The sequence below is a fragment of the Saccopteryx leptura genome, chromosome 9 (assembly GCF_036850995.1).
Source record: "Saccopteryx leptura isolate mSacLep1 chromosome 9, mSacLep1_pri_phased_curated, whole genome shotgun sequence".
In the NCBI taxonomy this organism is placed as follows: domain Eukaryota; kingdom Metazoa; phylum Chordata; class Mammalia; order Chiroptera; family Emballonuridae; genus Saccopteryx; species Saccopteryx leptura.
In genome coordinates, this window is record NC_089511.1 from 19,896,793 (window position 1) to 19,909,921 (window position 13,129).

At 33.6% G+C, this 13,129-nt stretch overlaps 1 protein-coding gene across 5 annotated transcripts in view; it reads left to right on the top strand.

Annotated features, from left to right (window-relative positions):
• Positions 1-13,129, top strand: part of NFAT5 (nuclear factor of activated T cells 5) — a 118,199-nt gene that overhangs the window by 44,040 nt on the left and 61,030 nt on the right. For 4 of the 5 annotated variants that reach the window (XM_066348121.1, XM_066348122.1, XM_066348123.1 and 1 more), the window contains one exon: positions 10,747-10,872. In XM_066348121.1, coding sequence (XP_066204218.1) covers positions 10,747-10,872 — 126 coding nt within the window. Of the gene's footprint in view, positions 1-10,746; positions 10,873-13,129 lie in introns of those variants that run through there. The other variant, XM_066348125.1, reaches the window with a different exon arrangement.

Here is a 13,129-nt window from a genome sequence, read left to right on the forward strand (position 1 = left end):
TTGACAGTCATCGGTTTTGCCCATAAGAGGTCATTCCGGATCATTTCTCTCAGGCTCAAAATAACAAGAACTGTGCTAATTTGTTTCATTATTTTAGATATTATTCAAGTCTATATGTATCAAATCTAAGTGTCACATAGCCAAAATTATCCACTGCTATGTGAAATGGCAATTTTCATTTTATTTTTTTATATTTTATTTATTGATTTTTAGAGTGAGGAGAGAGAGAGAGAAAAGAAGGGGTGGAGGAGAGGGAAACATCAACTCATAGTGGTTGCTTCCCATATGTGACTTGACTAGGCAAGCCCAGGGTTTCGAACAGGCAACCTCAGCATTCCAGGTCGATGTTTTATCCACTGCATCACCACAGGCCAGGCTAACACCTGTTTTGTTAGTCAGGAAAGATAAACAATATTAATTTATTCTGTTCAGTTTGTTAATATAATTGCTTTTTCTTCAAGTTTTAAAAAATTAGGTAATTGGCAGAGGACAGTTTAGCTCTTTGGTGCTGTATTTTTCTATTGTTCATCAAAAAATAATTAGCAATACTTTTTTTTGTGACAGAGACATATGGAGACAGAGACAGAGAGAGAGAGAGAGAGAGAGAGAGAGAGAAGGGCAGATAAGGACAGACAGACAGGAAGGGAGAGAGATGAGAAGCATCAATTCTTTGTTGCGGCACCTTAGTTGTTCAGTGATTGCTTTCTCATATGTGCCTTGACTGGGGGGCTACAGCAGAGTGAGTGACCCTTGCTCAAGCCAGTGACTTTGGGCTCAAGCCAGTGACCTTTGGGCTCAAGCCAGCGACTCTGGGGTCATGTCTATGATCCCAGGCTCAAGCCAGTGACCCCGTCCTCAAGCTGATGAGCCCACACTCAAGCTGGCAACCTCGGGGTTTCAAACCTGGGTCTTCTACATCCCAGTCCAACACTCTTTCCATTGCGCCAGTGCCTGGTCAGGTGTATAATTTTATTCTCTGTAAAACTGAGTGTCATGCTGAATACTTTCACCACTTCTACCTCTAAAATTCTGTGCTTCTTACCTGGATTTTAGACTAATCTCATAAAACTACATTCATTCCATTCACACAATTTTTATCTTGCCCTTTTTATATTTATTCTCTCCTTTTTTTGCACATCATATCTTGGTGCTGATTCCAGTGATTATTTAGGTATTTTCAGTCAACCTCACTAGCCTGTAAGCTGTTTGGAAAGAGAGAGGCAGGTTATTTCATTGTCTGCACCTATGCACACAAAATGAATTAGTCATGACAAAGTTAGATTTTTCTCCTTTTAGAGAATAAATTCCGGAACTATCTTGTATGTGTGGTCTATAAAATTAGAAATAACACTGAATTTAAGAACTCATCTATTTTTTATTTTTTACCATATTATTGTGCTTGGCACATAATGGATATATTAATATGTGCTTAATGAATGAATGAACAAATCATTAGTTATTAACTATCTTTTCAAAATAAAAATTAACATGCATAAAATAATATCCTATTTACATAAAAGTATTCTATTTCTTTTCATAGTTATTTTATAAAAAGAAATGACTTAAGTATATGGTTATATAATATAGTTAACTGTTAAGCAGTGGAACAGCTCTATTCAGTAGTGGTTTTGTAAACATTCAGCTAAATTGCAAGTGTATATTTATTATATTAAATGTGTATTGTAAAGGTTTAAAATAATTATATGTTGAGAATTTTCTACTGCTTATATTTCAGAAATGAACTTATTTTAGTGACTACAATTAAATGTGAGTTTATAGTAAAGGTAGAAAATTGTAGGACACTGGAGTCTCCTTCTCTCTTTAGTTAGCAATCAGTCACCATAATTTAAGATCATTAAATGGAAGGTCCATGACTCAGACTTTTGTCTGCTTTGTTGCTGATATATTCCCATGACCTAGCACAATGCTTGGCATACATCAGATGGTCAGTATATATTAAGTGAATAAATACATGAATAAATGAATGAGGATAGTTATTGAACTGTGCTTCATTCTATAGCAGGTACAATGTTGTCTCTTTATCACTGATGTTATTTATTACTTCCTAGTGTTTCTGAAATAATACAAAAATTAGAAAATTTCCTGAAGCTTAATTCACAGCTTAGAACTATTACCCAGTAGCTTTCCTTAGTATTTGATAATCTCAATTAGCAAACATTGAGTGCCTGTTGTAAGGGTAAGGTATTGCTAAACTTTAATCATTCAAAGAAGACATGCCATACATAGTTTCTGGCCTTGAAGAATTTTCAACTAATTGGAATGACAGAAAATAGACATAAAGGTGACACAGCAATATGAGGATGTCAAAGATGCAGTACATATGAAAAATTAATGTTATTAATCCTTTCAATGAAAATTTTGATATTGTTTATGTGCATTACTATTCATTCAAGTTTTAAAATCTGCATAAGAAGGCCCTGGCCAGTTGGCTGAGTGGTAGAATGTTGCCCTGTGTGTGGATGTCTTGGGTTTGATTCTTGGTCTGGGCACATAGGAGAAGTGACCATCTGCTTCTTTACCCCTCCCCCCCTTTCTCTCTCTCTCTCTCTCTCTCTCTCTCTCTTCTCCTCCCCACAACCATGGCTCAATTGGTTTGAGTGAGTTGGCCTAGGGTGCTGAGAATGTCTCCATGGCCTCCACCTCAGCCACTTAAAAAAGAAGGAAAAAAAAGACTGTTGCTGAGCCACAAAGCAACCGCCCCAGATGGGCAGAGCATTGCCCCCTAGTGTTCTTGCTGGGTAGATCACCCTCCTGGCACATGTGGGAGTCTGTCTCTCTGCCTCCCCTCCTCCCGCTAAAAATTAAAAAAACAAACAAATATGCCTAGAAAAATATAGAATGGAGACAAATATACAAGTGTTTTAATATTTATTTTTGGATGGTGAGGTCATGAGGAGAAATAGTTTTTATTTTTTCCATTTCTGTGTTTAAAAGCAAGCAATACTTGAAATAAATTAATTACTTTCCCAGTTCCAGGGCAGATTTTTGTATGCAACACAATAATAAAGCAGCCTGCATGCCCAGCATCATCAGTTGCTAGGCCTCTCTCCATCAGTTTCCTAAACATGTTTAAATTCATATTTTATTTACTATTCTCACTGCACTCCCAGAATATCTGGTTTTGTTTGTTTCATTGATTTTAGACAGAGATAGTAGTAGCAAAAATGAGAGGGAGGACAATGTAGATCATTTTTGGATGACCAGATATCCAAATATGAAGACATGCAATATACTTGTTTCCCCTGATAGTTCATTTCTTTGGAAATTGTGATTTAAAGAAGTAAAACTGCTAGTTACAGAGATGAATTTTGGTATTATATGGTAATTATTACATTTTTAGTGAAATATGCACATGTGCCTCTATGTACTTTTGAAACAATCTCAAACTTATAAAATAGTTGTTAAGTACAGTGCAAAGATTTCCTAAATTATTTTAGAGGAAATTACTGACATCATGCCCCATTGCCTCTGAATACTTAGTACGTATTTCTAACAAACAAGGATATTGTCCAACATAATCACAATATAACCACCAAAATTAAAAAAAATAAGATCAACGAATTTTTTTTAAATCTAATCCTCAGGTTCCATTTAGTTTTCTTCAATTGTCCCATTAATATCCAGTATAGCATTAAGGATCTGTTTTAGAATTACATGTCCATTTAGTTGTCATGTCTTACTAGTTTCTTTCCATCTGAAATAATTCCTTGGTCTTTCCTGGACTTTCATGGTTCTGGCTTTTGAAAATTAGAAGTCAGATATTTTGTGGAATGTTTTTTGATTTGGGATTGTATGCTTCCTCATGATTGATTACATTCAAATTATGCATCTATGACAAGAACATCACAGAAATAATGTATTCTTACTGCATCCTCTTAGGTGGCATGCAATTTTAGTTTGTGTCATTACTGATGATATTCACTTTGATCACTTGATTAAGGTGGTATCTGTCATACTTCTCCCTATTTCTCCTTTGTAATTAGTAAGTATTTGTGGAGATATACTTTGAAACCACATAAATATCTCATTCCTCATGCCACTTAATACCCTCCTCACTCCACTAGGCTTCTGACACTCAGCTCTGGGTCTTCTTCACCCCTCATAGACTCTGAACTCTACAGTTCTCACAGCTCTATTGTAAAAGTATTATTGTAAGATCTTTGAAGATTATAAATAAGCCATAAATATTTTACTCAGTAGTTTGTCATAGATATGACTTTGAAAGTCTTTCTCCTTTTGGAACATCCTTAAGTAATTTCTTCAGATAATATAAATAAATTAAGACTGTAGATAATCAAAATGGTTAGTTCAATAGTATACTCAGTTCTATAATTCATAAATGGTAAGAAGTTACTTAGAAAATAATTGTGGCATGACACAGTGGATAAAGCATCAACCTGGAATGCTGAGGTAGCCAGTTCAAAACCCCAGCCTTGCCTGGTCAAGGCACATATGGGAGTTGATGCTTCTTGGTTTCCTGCTTCTTCCTCCATTCTCTCTCTCTCCCCTCACTATAACAAACAAACAAACAAAATAAATAAAAAGAAAATAATTGTGGGGGAGGACTATAAAGAGGGACAAATATATGGTGACAGAAAATGATTTGATTTTGGGTGATAGGCACACAAACCAATTAACAGTTCAAATGCTATAGAGATGTTCACCTGAAACTTATGTCCTTTTATTGGTCAATGTTACCCCACTAAATTTAATTTCTAAATAAAAAAATAAAGTAATTGTGAAAAAATTTTTTTGTATTTTTCTGAAGCTGGAAACGGGGATAGACAGACTCCCGCATGCGCCCGGCTGGGATCCACCCGGCACGCCCACCAGGGGGCGACGCTGTGTCACGACCAGAGCCACTCTAGGGCCGGTGGCAGAGGCCAAGGAGCCATCCCCAGCACCCGGGCCATCTTTGCTCCAATGGAGCCTTGCTGCGGGAGGGGAAGAGAGAGACAGAGAGGAAGGAGAGGGAGAGGGGTGGAGAAGCAGATGGGCGCTTCTCCTGTGTGCCGTGGCCAGGGAATCGAACCCGGGACTTCTGCACGCCAGGCCGACGCTCTACCACTGAGCCAACCGGCCAGGGCCAGTAATTGTGAAGTTTTTAAGTGAGAAGTAAAACCTACTAGAAAAAAATATATGATGTGCTATATTAAAACGATCGTGAAGCTCAAGTTCTCTTATTTCCCAAGTTAATATAATTTATGCTGCTGTATTATTTATAATTACTTTAGAACACTAGATTGTTTTAGGAAAACATTAATGAAATACATTCAGGAAAAAGTGATATGATTAAGTAAATGTGTGACAGCAAAGTAGAAAATTGACTTAAACTTACAAAAATTTGTTAAAACAGAGCATCACCTACCAGTTATTTTTGGACTTCATAACCTTTTAGAAACCAAATATCCAGTAGACCTGCAGCCAGTACATTTTTCCAGTGGAGATGCCAAGTATGATGACTGTCAAGGCTGAAGTGTTTTTAACAGAATGAATACTGTCTCTCTTCAATGCAGAACTATGCTGGCACAGTGGAGGTGCCAGACATTTTGTTTTAGAATGTCCAATGTGAAACCACAGCCTTCAGATTCACCAGTTTATTGAGAGGGTTAATAGAGAAATGCAAGAATAAGGCAATTAATTAGTTCCCAAACCCTTTGCAATGACTTTTTGAAAGTTTGCTTTTTTTTCTTTTTTAACTCTTTCAGGTGCTAAAGTAAAGTAGTTTTGTATTTAAAGGGAGAAAAGTGAAATCCCATTTTTAAAACAAGATACAAACATTTATAAATGGGTTTTTCAGCATTATATAGTGTTTGCATCTTATATCAGGAAGCATTCCTTATTTTAATAACTAATATCTGCTGAGCATTAATTCACTTTTTGTTAAATTTTTAAGCATTGTCAACACAAAGTATCATGACCACCAATATTTCCATTTAGCTGCTTAATTAACAATTGAACAGAAACATCTTATGTAAGAGCTCCCCCCCTTTTATTGTTCATCTCTGCATAGAGTTAAGTTTGTAGAATTAGTTGTATCCAACTTTTGTTTTCTTATCTGAAAGTAAATAAAAAGTCTTCTGGGAAGTCACAAGGTAGGTGGATTCTCTGACAGTTTTGGTCTTTACTTTCTGACCCTAAAGCGATTGAACATTGAACACTATCAGGTCAATAATAGTGAGGTGGGGATAAAAATTCCAAAAAGAAAATAAATAGTTTGCAGAATTCTTTTTAACAGATCATATTATTTAAGCCTTATAGTAACTCTGTGAGGCTATGCACTATGCAGAATTTTAATTTAATTTAATGATTATATTAGATACTTTAGTAAAAAGAATATCCATGAGCTCACTATCAGCCCGACTTATTTCTACTCTTTTGTTCTGTCTCCCCATCTAAAAGAAACCACTGCCCTAAACTTTATCATTCTCTTCTTTTGTTTTATCACGTGTTTTTCATTTTTTACTATTACTTGAATCTCAAATTCTTTATTGGTAAAACCTACCTCACAGAATTGTTTTGAAATTAAGTCAGAATATGTATATAATGAGCTTGGCATAGTGCCTGTCCCCCACCCCAAATGCTCAGTAAATGATAGCTGTAGTTACTGTATTATTAATGTTGTTACTTTGTTGAGAGAACAAGAAAAGCATGCTTTTCTAGGTTGTGTTCTTTGTTTTATTTCCCTGGATTCTTAGAAAGTGAGTGAATATAGGGGTTTGTAGTCTTTTCATCTTTTCCTGAAACTAAGCAACATGTAGAATGAAGCAGTAGAGATTTAAGTGACGAGTATTTAGGGAACAGCATTCCCAAATCAGAAAGGGGGGAAAATTTGCACTAATAAATTACCAGTTTTTCCCTTCTTATTCATTCCCTTATGCCCTCAGGATAGGATACCTCTTGACTTTGAGTTTGATGCAGTATAGTGAGATTTTTACCCCCTCCCCTCATCGCCAGTGTTGAAGAATAAAGGACCAAATTGACCTAGAAGTAATCACTGACATAAATAGGTCAAGTAGAGTTTACTGATGACCAAGCAAATAAGCCAGCCAGTCAGTCCATTTTTACACTGTTCACCTTCCCACCCAACATTGGGAAGCATTAGTTTGCTTTTAACATCTGAAAATTATTTCATTCCTTCATTTCTTCCTTTCCTCTAATTGCCCTGGGTTCTATACTAGACAAATTTTTGCTCTTCTGAACTTGTTTCCCTTTTTTTCTTTTATCATATACTTGATAATTTATGTTAACAGGGTTATTTATTTTTACACACTTGCCCTAATTCTACTACATGAATACTTAAGCAGTTGTATTGGTATTTTGGCCAACTAAAATTTATAATGAACCATTAGGTAAAATGATTAAACATTATTGCACAAATTATTTGAAAAAAAAAAAAAACAATGGTTACTCAATCCTGGCAGATTGATGACAGAATTTCTTAGAAAACAAAAGTAAAATCATTTCTAAATTTTAAAAAGAGAGTGATTGTGTTTAATAAGTACCTTGCACAAGAGCAATTTTTACCAGCTGTTACATTAACCCTTATTAAATATCACTTTTTTTTTTTAATGTGCCTTGACCGCGGGCCTTCAGCAGACCAAGTAACCCCTTGCTTGAACCAGCGACGTTGGGCTCAAGCTGGTGAGCTTTTGCTCAAACCAGATGAGCCCGTGCTCAAGCTGGTGACCCCGGGGTCTCGAACCTGGGTCTTACGCATCCCAGTCCGATGCTCTGTCCACTGCGCCACCACCTGGTCAGGCTAAATATCACTTTCTTTGACTGATAAATATTCTAAGCTTTCATGATTTGTGATGATTATGACATACAACGTATCCTTCCTAAGCCTGTGTCATTCACACATTCCATACTTTTATTCAAGTTGTCAATATAGTAACCACCTCCCTCCAGGTTGAACCTGTACATTTTGGGTGCTGTTGTTTAGATTTAGATAGAGTCTTCTATTTTATTGAGTCTGCATTTCTTCATCTTGTTCTAAGAACTTTAAAAGCTTTTCATCAGACATTTTACTAAATTTAGGACAAGTATGCCCATAGAATTTTCCTGATCCTCTAGTAGAAGAGCCTTAAAAAGTGAATTAGATTTATTTGTAGCTTGGCCTTCATAATTTAACTTTTCACAAATAGAATCTATGTCTATTTATGACTATTGTTCAGGAGTTCTTTTCATTGTCTAATGGAGATGTCGAAGGTGTTTAATTGGAATTGGATTTAAGACTAAATGACAATAGTATTAACAGCGTAATACTGTATATATATTCCTTTAATCTTAAGGGAAGCAGATTTAGAGTAAGGTTAGTGTATATGGTTGAATTATAATATATAGTTACAGCTTAGGGGGAATAGCTTGGAGATAATGGAGGAAAAGGAGAGTAGGATGAGGATTTAAAGTCTTAGGTTGTTTAAAGTAGCAGATCGAACCCAGTTTTGTGTGAAGTGAGAACCTGTGATGGTAATGACTCTATTAACTGCTGCTTCCTTTGAATTGATATGATAAAACGATTTCTTTAATTTCCGAACATTGAGTCAGTTAATCATAAAATACCTTTGATGAATAAATGAATTCATGTATTCTGCACCTTCCACATGACCTTTCTTGTTACTTCATTTATTTAGGGGGCAGGCTATGGAAAGGGCTGAGATATAATAAGTTCTGTATTTAGTGACTTTCCAGTATATTCTTATTAACATTGCTTTTATATCTCTAATGTTAGACTCAACTTCATATCCCTTCTTTGGGAAGGGTAAAGTGTTTCAGTCCACAAGGGTTTGTTTTATTTTGATTTATTTATTGTTACAATTAGAGAAGTAGAGAAATAGTTCCAACCAGTGAAACACTGTTAGTGATGGCGCTATTACTAGGTTAAGTTTTTCTTCCCTTGATATAAATGCATTCATTCTCTTTTAATCTCAGCTAATTTTTATTTTCATATTTCCTTTTTATTCATTTAGGGAAAAATGACTTGAGTGTGTTTCTCTTTTATGTATCAAAATTCTTGTTTTCAGCATGGATTGGGAAAAATAATTATATTAAAATCAGTATTTGATGACATGGCATTTCTGTTTTAATTAGATTCTCCTTATGTTATTTGAAAGATGGAAGTAATTTACTTAGGCTTTTAGCAACATTTTTACCAGATGAAAACTTTCAGTCAGGGCATATTGTAGTCAGACAGATACTGAATTTGCCAAATGCTTTGAGGATATACATTTCAAGTATTAAATACTTGAAATAGGGTTTTTCAGAAGGAACTTTTAAGTTGATTCATTTTTGTGAATGAAAATCATTTAATAGAACAACTTCTAATTTTAGCTTTCCTTCACAACATTTTTTCTTATTCCAATCCACATCAAAGTTAATATACATACTTTAATAGTTAACTGGGACAGTCCAAAGTATTTATAAATTTAGTAATCAGTTAACTAAAAGTATTGTTTGTTACCAAATGTGAAATGTCTTATATGGCTACCTGCAGTATTTTAATCACTCATAGAAATAATTAATAATCTTCTTTAATTGTTGAAATATTGGCTTTCCTTGGAATATTATGCAAGTCCCTTAAACTCTGTGCCTTGGTTCTTTGGAAACTGGGCATATGATTCTAATTAGTCTTTTGAAGTTCCTCCAACATTGATTCTACTATCTTTAGAAGATATGTTGAGAATTATTTCTGTCCAAAACCATATAATAATAACTATAAAATAAGTTTTAAACATTAGATATAAATTTAATTTTATCGATACATAATTAGAATATTATAAATTACATTTAATCAAACCTGCAACCTTCATGTATGGGACAGCGCTCTAACCAACTAAGCTACCAAGCCTGGGCCAGAAATAGTATTCTTTAATCAGGAATATAAATGTAATCATAATCTAATATAGGCAATAATTCTTTCTGATTTAAGTGTATCCCATAATTGTATCTTTCTAGAGTTGGTGATTTCTCAGAGTAAGGAGTACTCTGAGCCATGACATTTAGTTTTCTTCTTTTTATTTATTCATTTTAGAGAGGAGAGAGAGAGAACGGGGTGGGGGAGGGAGCAGAAAGAATCAACTCCCATATATGCCTTGACCAGGCAAATGCAAGGTTTTGAACCAGCGACCTCAGCGTTCCAGGTCGATGCTTTATCCACTGCGCCACCACAGGTCAGGCCTGAGCCATGACATTTATTTTTTAGCTTTGTTAGGAGGGGAAAATGCATTATGATAACAAATTTAAATATTTGCTAAAAGGTGATGTGTAAAAGAGTAGAAATAGAATAATTGTCTAATTGGAGAAAGCAGTTTTAAGCTGATATACTATCTAATTTGCTATTTCAATATGTGAAGGATGGTAAGTTATACTCATTATACAGGAAGATATTGGAACATCTTGGGTTATTTGACATTCTTCTGTCTAGTTTTATCCAGTTTTAAATTTCAATAACTTTTTCTGGAGACCATGTTAAGCATAAGGGATAAAGCCCAGAAGAAAACAGGGACAGAACTAATGTAAAACATATTCTTCTATTCAATAGTATTGTATAAAAAAAGAAAAATACTTGCTACTAATCTTTTATAACAATAATTTTATGGACTTATATGTGTATGATTATGTATGAATAATATAGTTCTCATGAGTTAAAAAGACATATTTGTGCTCATGTAGTAGGTTAGTGACTTACACTCTTTTTAAAATGTTTTCTCTTTCCCCCCACAGAATCTGTCTATGATCTTCTCCCAAAGGAGTTACAGTTACCTCCATCTAGAGAAACATCTGTAGCATCAATGAGTCAGACAAGTGGTGGTGAGGCAGGCTCGCCTCCTCCAGCTGTAGTTGCTGCTGGTATGCATTTCATTTTACTTTACTAAAGAAAACTAGGGTATTATCTGGCCAACATGAACAGTGCTGGTAAAGTTCATATCAAAAAGAGTGTGATTTGAGATTTTGTTTTAGGAGGATTTAAAATACATATTTTTAAAATAAAAAAATTAATATAATTTTATTGATATAATTATTATTTCATAAAATTTCATATTGCACATCTATTAGTGCCATCTCTTAGAATAGATCTTATTTTAAACTATGGGAATCAGTTTAAAGCTCTTTTGTTGATTGCATGTAAGAAGATTAAATACTAAGCAAGCCATGGATAGAAAATTATATCTAACAATTTTTTAAATTTTTCTTTAAAAAAAGGAAAAAGATATTTTAGTTTGTATAATCTGAAAAAGGACTCAAGCAATCAAGTCTCTTTTCTGTTTGTAGCGTGTTTTCCCTACATTTAAAAACGTGACTTTATACTTATTTTAAATTCATTTGAAAGTAATGGAAGATTTGAATGTAATACTTATATAAAGACATTTTTATATCATTTTAACAGTATGCAAATTAATGTTTAAAATTTGTCAAGCTTATTTTTACTCAACTCTCAAATCATACACTTTATACTTATATAATTTTAACTATAAAATTGATTCAAATTTTAATTGAATTAGAAAAGATTGATAGACAAATTAACAGAAAAAAGTCTTGATTTGTGATAAATTAATAAGAATGCTTTCAAAAATATTGGATTGCCCAACTGTGTTTTTCTTTTAGTTGGGTTTATAGATTGCTATTTGTGTTTGCTTTTAAAAAGGAAAAAAATTATATACTCTGAAATTTTATTTGTCCTACTAATGAGAGATTTCTTGTCTAATATAATTCCTCTCACTTTTTCAAATGATACTGACTGAGTCCATGAGAATATTGTTTTCAGTGAATTATTTTAGTTTCAAAAGAACAGTGAAGTGGAAAGTTGTGATTTAAATGAGGATATTGGTACTATAGTAGAACTTCAAATATTTTCTTGTATGTGTTAACCTACGTACCATTAACCTTGTGTACCAATCTTTCCCCTGAGCTGTATAGTGCAGTTTTCTACCTTTCTAGTTGAGGGCAGGAAAACTTTAAACATGGCAAAAGAACTTATCAGCCCTTCTCACTGTTCATGTGTTGCCAGACATTTTCTAACAAAGCCTGTGGATTTAATTGTGAACTTTTTATAATGAAATTAGTAAGATGACCTTGTTTTACTTTATAGCCACTGGGTTCTAAAATGCGCCTGAATATTTTTTCTGGAATTTAAAGTTTTAATCTAGCTTAAAATGTATATCAAACAATGAAATAAGAAAAAAAGATTTTTAATGAAATATTTCACTTTAAATCCACAGGTAGAAATTGACTAACTGATTTCTTTTTTATCTTTTGAGGTTGTTTTTTAAAGACATGTTGAATCTGTATAGAACTAAAAGTCTGTTTCTTCTGTGCTTTTTAACATCTGTTGACAGTAGATCCAGTCTTTTTAAAAGCTGGAAAAATGTTAGCTAAGTTTGAGGAAAGAACACATTTCCTTTTACATAATACCAAACTGAATTTCAGAAGTTTTTTTATATATAAATATTGGAAGTTCTTGAATTTGGGTCACTAATGGAATGTTGATCCTTTCTTCCTCCCTCTGTCCCTCTCTCCATATATTTGAAAACATCCTCTCCAGATAAATTAGATTAAATGCTATTAGTTGAGAAATCTTGAAAATATGAGAATTAATCCAGGAAATATTCTAAAGTGATAAATTATTAGATTGAGAAGTTACTGACTTTGTTATGATGGTAAAGAGAGTAAGGAGGTAACCTTGACAGTTTTCTTATATTCATACACAGAAAGTTTCTGTGCTCTAAAACCAAGTCATTTGTAATTTTTTAAACATAAATTTAGTTTTAGTAACCAGCATAGTCTTATTCTAGAATTCAGATGTCTTATTGGTAAAATAGAATCTTTGTCATATAACATTGTAGGTAAGGGAGTTTAAATTACAAAATAATTATTATAGGGAGATCAATTAGTATATATCATTAGAATTGCTTTTTTTAAAATTTGACCTATTCATGTCCTTAGTGACATAGCTGTCAAAGAGAGAGATTTAAAGTAAATTACCAGTTACTCAGTGTTTCCTGGCCAGAATGCTAGATTTCTTGGGAAAGGCACATTAATTTAGACTTCTGTGAGGTTTTTTTTTTTAATTTATAGCATTTACTGTTTAAGTATGAAATGCATAAAA